At 41.8% G+C, this 7,155-nt stretch overlaps 1 protein-coding gene across 1 annotated transcript; it reads left to right on the top strand.

Moving 5' to 3' along the window:
• Positions 1-691: 691 nt before the first annotated feature.
• On the top strand, positions 692-6,580 carry LOC142494346 (keratin, type II cytoskeletal cochleal-like). Its single transcript, XM_075598905.1, has 9 exons — positions 692-1,176; positions 1,877-2,085; positions 2,400-2,460; positions 2,794-2,889; positions 3,443-3,607; positions 3,724-3,849; positions 5,248-5,468; positions 5,742-5,770; positions 6,177-6,580. The coding sequence occupies exons 1-9, from the start codon at positions 757-759 to the stop codon at positions 6,362-6,364; spliced, it is 1,515 nt and encodes a 504-aa protein (XP_075455020.1). The 5' UTR covers positions 692-756; the 3' UTR covers positions 6,365-6,580.
• The last annotated feature ends 575 nt before the right edge of the window (positions 6,581-7,155 follow it).

The raw sequence follows: 7,155 nt of genomic DNA, 5'->3' as shown, positions 1-7,155 counted from the left end.
GGACCGCCAAAGCTAGGGTTTCAGCAGAGTGGCATTTTCCCACGAGCATGCGGAAGGGGGTATTATTTGTAGAAATTGTTCCAAAACCGCCTGCTCCAGAATTGCCTGCTCCAGAAGTGCACTCCTCGGGTTGTATCCAGCGCGTACACAAGTCCAATAATTGCTGAGCGAGGACCCGGGGTCTCATCTTAGCGGTGTACTTCATGTTCCGGAACTGCTGCCGGTAGGTCTCTGGGGTCAGACCTAAGCGATCCAATATTGCGGCTTTTACTTGTCGGTAGTCCATTGCTTGATCTGCTGGGAGACCCTGATATGAGGCCTGGGCTTCTCCTATGAGGAGCGGGGCCAAAGCAGTTGCCCAGCGATCTGTAGCCCAGCCCTGAGCTTCGGCAACTCTTTCAAATGTCTAATTACTGGTTTATATATTATCACAGAGGCTTCTTTCTATAATCTCTCATACATTGTTTCTGTAAATGAGACATTTAATGCAATGTTTTATGGGGAAATAGGTAGCCACTAGTAAAAGCGTTGCTGCTTTGATAATGTAGCTGGGTTATTGTACCCTATGAAAGTAGGAGGAAATGATGCCACCAAACATCCATCATAACAATGGTCTTTTACGTGAGTGGCAACACCCACTTCCAGTATAAAAGGGGCAGATACTGTATCTGTTCTAAAAGAAAAGGACTACTTTACACCTGCTGTGCAGACTGAACTTCCTATTATCTCTATATCGCCCCCTATAGAGGAAGCAGCATGCCTCATCAATCTACCCACTGCAGCTCTGGGCCCCAGCACTCCAGCTCACACTCAGCTGTATTACCTAAGCATGGCAGCACACACAGCATCTGCTCATATTCTTCTAACAAAGTCGCTTCTTGTCACCAGGCAAAGTCTGGCTTTAGCAGTAAAAGTGCCTGTAGTGCTGGTTCCAGGGGACATAAGATCTCAGGTGGAAGTTGCCATTCAGGGAGAAGTGGACACGGATATGGATCTGGTAGTGGATATGGCATTGGGGGATCATTTTGCTCTGGAGGCATCACCCCTGTTACCGTGAACCAAGGTCTCCTGTCACCACTCAACTTGGAGATTGACCCAAACATCCAGAGAATGAGGACTGATGAGAAGAATCAAATCAAGGGTCTCAATAACAAATTTGCCTCCTTCATTGACAAGGTAAGATCATGTTACATCGCACATATATGAGGACAGACTGTAGCATGTATATGTACTAATAACTCTGGTTAGAGAATGTGTAGCATGAAATCAGTGTAACACAACGTGCAACAGGGAGATACAGAGTTACTGACGGTTATATGGAAAATAATCTGTGGGGTCAAAACATTCACGTTGCTGCAGTATATCCTGTAAGGTCACTTCATATTTCTGTAACTTAGTGGGACGGTGTCATTAATCAAACGTGGCACAGACTGTGGTGTGTGGCTCTTACTGACGGTACTGGCCCATATTTACTAAGTGGTGCTTTTCCATAACACGTCTTCACTTGAATAGACCATAAGGTGTCTCCCAGCACCAGAAGGGACCTTATAGAATAACACTGCTCAGTATGTAAGAACTGTATGTGCCACTTTCTCAGCGGTTCCCACCCAGTGACAGTGTCACACATTTTATGCATGTTTCTTACTTGGCTGCAGTGTTAAACTCAAACATATGCGGAAATATACAAAGTAACACAATTACAGAGGCAGTTAGGGCTTAAATAGTATATTCTTAGCCCATTTATATGTAACAGAACCCATTGTCTTAGGTGCTAAAACAAAACATTATTGCTGCATCTTCCAGGCATATTGCAGAATATTTTGCTGAGAATATTTGGCCATTTTTAATTTATTAATGTTTCTCCTACTTGCTTTAGGTGCGATTTCTGGAGCAACAGAATAAAATGCTTGAGACCAAGTGGGCTTTGTTACAGGATCAGAATACTGCGAGGTGTCAAATGGAACCTCTCTTTGAGGCTTTTATCAGTAACCTCAGGAGACAGCTGGAGAGTCTAACATGTGAGAGCGCGCGCCTGGATGCAGAAAGGAACAGTATGGAGGAGACCGCAGAAGACATGAAGAGAAGGTATGTTCTAACTTACCCTCAGTATGGGAGATTTATTAACACATTGATAAGGTGTACATGTTTTTTGTACGTCCGTTTATTGAATATCGCTAAGTAAATCTTTATATTTTTATTGGAGTTCACCTCTCGTAGTGTCTTTCTGCCAATTGGTTGTACACCGCATCTTCCAACTTCTTCAGCTGAATTATTTATGCACCACAGTGTTTAATAAAACTATACATACTATAACACGGAAATAATAATAATAAAACAATGTTTCTCCCGAAGGAAAAGACAGCCTGCAATGTGATAAAATGTAACCTGTAATTCCCCAGATATGAGGAAGAAAACAGCAGGCGCATCGCTGCAGAGAATGAATTTGTTGGGCTAAAGAGGGTAAGGCAATAGGGAGATTTGTCACAATTAAGCTGAATGACATTATTTGAAACTAAACACAAACTACACAAAATAGTGTACACACACATACTCACACAAACACACTCACACACATACAGGTACACACACACACACACGCACACAAATATACACACATACCCCCACACACACGTAGACACACACATATACACACACACACACACAGGTAGTCACACACATATATACACACACACACGCACACGCACACACACACACAGATACACACAGATACACACTCACATACAGACACACACACACACGCATGTCCCCATTTCACACGTCTCTTCCCTGTAGGATGTTGATGCTGCTTTTATGAACAAAGCGGAGCTGCAGGATAAGGCGGATTCCCTGACTGATGAGATCAACTTCCTGCGAGTTCTGTTTGATGCGGTAAAACCTCTAACACGTTTCTGTTACTTTCTTGTTTAACGGACAATAGGTTATTGATATCCAGCTACATAAGCATATTTATGTGCGACATAGGAGGTTATTGATTATAATGAGATAGTGCTGATCGACGCAACTAACACGTGGAAATTCCAAAAGAATGCAATAAGATTTTCTGTGCGATAGTTCCCCGATCGGCACTATCGCAGTTTAATTAATGACCCCCATAGGGTTATATTTATCAATAAGTCTCCCAGCTACAAACCTGTCCCAAACCCAGCGCAATAACACAGCACAAGGTTTATAAAAGGAGAAAATACCTTCGGTTTGAGTGAGAATATTGTTGCATGAAGAATGTATCGAACTCGATGGAACTTACTATTTATTGTAATTTGATTACATTTTACAATTACAAATTGATCGAACGCGATGGAACTTGCTAGAAGTTTGATTACATTTATGGAACATTTGATGGGAACAGCAGCAAAGTGACTCTTGTCAGGTTCTCCCATCTCTAATCTTATATACACAATATTATCATGTGTCTACGTTACAGGAAATATCTCAGCTTCAGGCCCAGATCTCAGATACCTCAGTTATTGTCTCCATGGATAACAGCCGGGACCTGGACATGGGCGGTATCATTGCTGAGGTCAGAGCTCAATATGAGGACATTGCTAACAGGAGCAGAGCTGAAGCAGAATCCATGTACCAAACAAGGGTGAGTCTATTACAGGCAGATAACATCACAACTAAAACCAATCCTCATGCACATCGGGTGCACAAAGTCCTGTGATATAATTTCCATATCTATAACCAGTCCTGTTTTATATCCAGTTTGAGGAGCTGAGCATGACTGCCGGGAGAAATGGGAATGACCTGCAGAACACCAGGAATGAGATCGCTGACCTCAACCGAGCAATTCAGCGGCTTAAGGGAGAGATAGAGAGTGTGAAAGCGCAGGTAACACACACAGATATTACACAGGCACACGCACTAATAGCTTTACAGATGCAGAATAAGCATTCCTTGAATAGTTTTTTTATTATAAGGGCATAAAGCTGTACAGGCATACCCCGCATTAACATACGCAATGGGACCGGAGCATGGATGTTAAGTGAAAATGTACTTAAAGTGAAGCACTACCTTTTTTCCACTTATCGATGCATTTACTATACTGCAATCATCATATACGTGCATAACTGATGTAAATAACGCATTTGTAACAGGCTCTATAATTTCTCCAGAAACAAAATTAAAAACCGGGCGCTTCTTGATGTTACAGTGACTAATGCTTAATCAATATAATATAGGTGATGATGATGTGTAAATTGTAATAGTTATCACAAACTGTGATTAGTGACCTCCACCAATACAACGTGATTTGTAAATATAATGTGAAATACAAAAATAAAAAAGCAGCTCTACACCCTTTATGAGGACTGTCCAGGTCCAAGTAGATCTTGTGTAGTTTTCCAATTAGGCGGAGCGCTGTGGTGCTCATAAACATGAAAAGAAAGAATATATAATGGTGCAGATAGTACAACAATTTAGAAAAAAATTAATATAGTCTCTGCTATGGTTGTACTCACAAATGATTAAGTCAAAATAGACATATCAGAGACTCATCTCTCTCTGATAGGAGCCCTTTAATGGAAGCCCCCTCAGGATGGTGTCTTGCTAGAAATTCATGAAGCTTGTAGTATGTAGATAATCGAATGGTCTCCCAGGGATGTATATAAAGAAAAGAGAAAGCGCACAATAGTATAGTACGATCTAAATTGTATTGTAGCAGTTAAAAATATATATAATGCACTCACATTTGAAATATAGTATACGTTCGAGGGAGAGGACAGCTGTAGTAATTTGCAGAGTGCCGGTATCTTCAAGAGCGGCGGAGTTCTTCCGCGTACGTCACGTGTACCCGCGTCACGTCCTGTGACGTCTCAGGTCAGGGCGGAAGAAGCTGCCTGGTGTATCCGTCTCTGTAGGTTTGCCAGCACCAGTCTCGAGTGTTTTCCCAGCTCAGTCACCTCCCACAGCTAATCGATTCAACGCGTTTCGCTGTGGCTTCGTCAGGAATCTGAGTCAGAGTTAGAAAGCGATTGGCCGGTATTAAGTCTATGGCTATGGCTATGTAACTATATCCTTCCTTTAACACTGGCTAACATACCCAGGCATGTCTCAGTGCCATCAGGGCTCCCCATATCCATCAGAAACATCACTCCCTGCCCGGGCACACCTCAAACAGGAAACAGTTACTCCGGCTACATCTGTACGTGTAACCGAGAGACGTTTGGTGTAACTAGTAATTAGAAACTTGGTTTGATTTTTCTGCCATTATCACCATGTGTTCACCAGCGTGCTGCACTGGAAGCCGCTATAAGTGACGCTGAGGGACGGGGAGAGGCGGCTGTCAGAGATGCCAAGAATAAACTGTCTGAGCTGGAGAATGCTCTGCAGAAAGCTAAGCAGGACATGGCTTGCCAGCTGCGGGAATACCAGGAGCTGATGAATGTGAAGCTGGCTCTGGATATTGAGATTGCAACTTATAAAAAAATGTTGGAGGGAGAAGAGTGCAGGTAAATGTAATATCTATACACACCCCTTTATTCCTCTTACTGTGAGCATAGAAAGAACTTCACACGTCTCACACATTATATTGTAATACCCCCCTGCTGCCAATCTCCCCAATTATATACATTGTGTACTATTAAATACAAGCCTAAACATGCCTGAGAAATGGGACAAAACACTTTAATAAACATTCACTCATCTACAACAGAAGACACACATCATAATGTTTAATCTTCATGGACCAATACTCCTACTAATAATTATTATGTTTGTTTCAGGTTGGGTAAAGACGGCTCTGTTAACATCTGTAAGTGACTCAATGTTTTCTTGTGTGTATGTGCTAAGGGGGTGTAAGATTATTCCTAAACTTGGGGTTAAGTTTGGCCTCTTAACTTCTCCATAGTCTTGTAATTTGTCATTTCTGACACTCTTTTATACGCACAATAACTGAATTAGAAAGACATTTACATACTTTTTTCTTCTATTAACCCATTACTAAAATCTAACTTCCTATTATTAGAAGTAAAGAAGTGTAATAGCTCACTGACTCCCATTTAATTAATTTGTGGCATAAGCAAGAACAAACTGTCCTTAAGCATGAATACCCGGCACTGTAATTATAATAATAATAATAATAATAATATGTTACGTTATGTCACACACATTCCCAATCACACTGTTACTAAGTGACACGTACGTTACATTTCTTACAGCCGTGCTACACTCTAGCACTGGGGGAAAACACTGCGCTGGGGGAATGTCCCACGGTGGAAGTGGACATCACCATAAGAGCGGATGTAGCTCAGGCAGCGGAAGAAGCATCAGCCATGTCTCCAAAAGCAACCATTGCTCAGGGCCTGGATACAGCTGTTACACTGGGGGCATCGCTTCCAAGCACTGACAGTAACTGCCGGGCTCATTATTTACCTGCCATTGCTGCCCCAGTGCAGGAAATCTTCTATATAGCTAAATGTGTCTCTATTTAATGACTCTGCTTGTATCTATATTACATGACACAGTGGGCTCTGCTGAATACTTTACTGGCACATAATGTAAATGTAATCATCGCGGCTTTTCTGTGTCTCTGTCTCTTCAATAAACTGCTGTTTATCACCAATGTTTCACACACTTATTTCCTGGTGTATGTTCATAACTGGAAAAGTAATAATTATTACTGACTTGTGACTAGGAACAAATACTGTACAGACACATAATGATTCACTGCACAGAATGTAACATTTTTATCAGGTGATGTGTTTTGTATGTGTAACGGGTGTTCGTGTCTGGTCTGACCCACCCAATCTCACATTGGCCCCTGTGGTCTATCCAGCCCCGTTACATGTGTCTGTGTATGGTGGTGCACCTGTAGGCAATAGGACTCCTGAGTCTCCCGCTTGATGGTATTGGGGGATGTCAAGCAAGACAGGTATCTGAGGTAGTGGGTGACTGTCACGGTGAGATTATGGTAGGCTGTATAAGGTCACATAAATATATATAACAGATGATATATATTTATCACTGGGTCTGAACTGAAACGAGTCTTAGATATAATAAAGTGATTTTATTCCTTAAGATAGGTGAACACACGAATAATACAGTAACAGACAAGAAGTACACTTACTTAGGGGTTGGGGAATGAGAAGTTAGATGTAGCATTTCTCTTCAGCAATCAGGTAATCATTCAGGTGATAT

Source organism: Ascaphus truei, chromosome 5 (assembly GCF_040206685.1).
Source record: "Ascaphus truei isolate aAscTru1 chromosome 5, aAscTru1.hap1, whole genome shotgun sequence".
NCBI classification, from domain to species: domain Eukaryota; kingdom Metazoa; phylum Chordata; class Amphibia; order Anura; family Ascaphidae; genus Ascaphus; species Ascaphus truei.
Note: the sequence above shows the minus strand (reverse complement) of the source record. Positions and strands in the feature narration are given on the sequence as shown.

Bases quoted from the DNA above. Each gene is read 5' to 3' on its own strand.
- LOC142494346 (XM_075598905.1), top strand. From the start codon at position 757: ATGCCTCATCAATCTACCCACTGCAGCTCTGGGCCCCAGCACTCCAGC. The intron at 2,086-2,399 runs GTATGTTCTAAC...GTAATTCCCCAG, and splicing joins GCAGAAGACATGAAGAGAAG to ATATGAGGAAGAAAACAGCA. The intron at 2,461-2,793 runs GTAAGGCAATAG...TCTTCCCTGTAG, and splicing joins AATTTGTTGGGCTAAAGAGG to GATGTTGATGCTGCTTTTAT.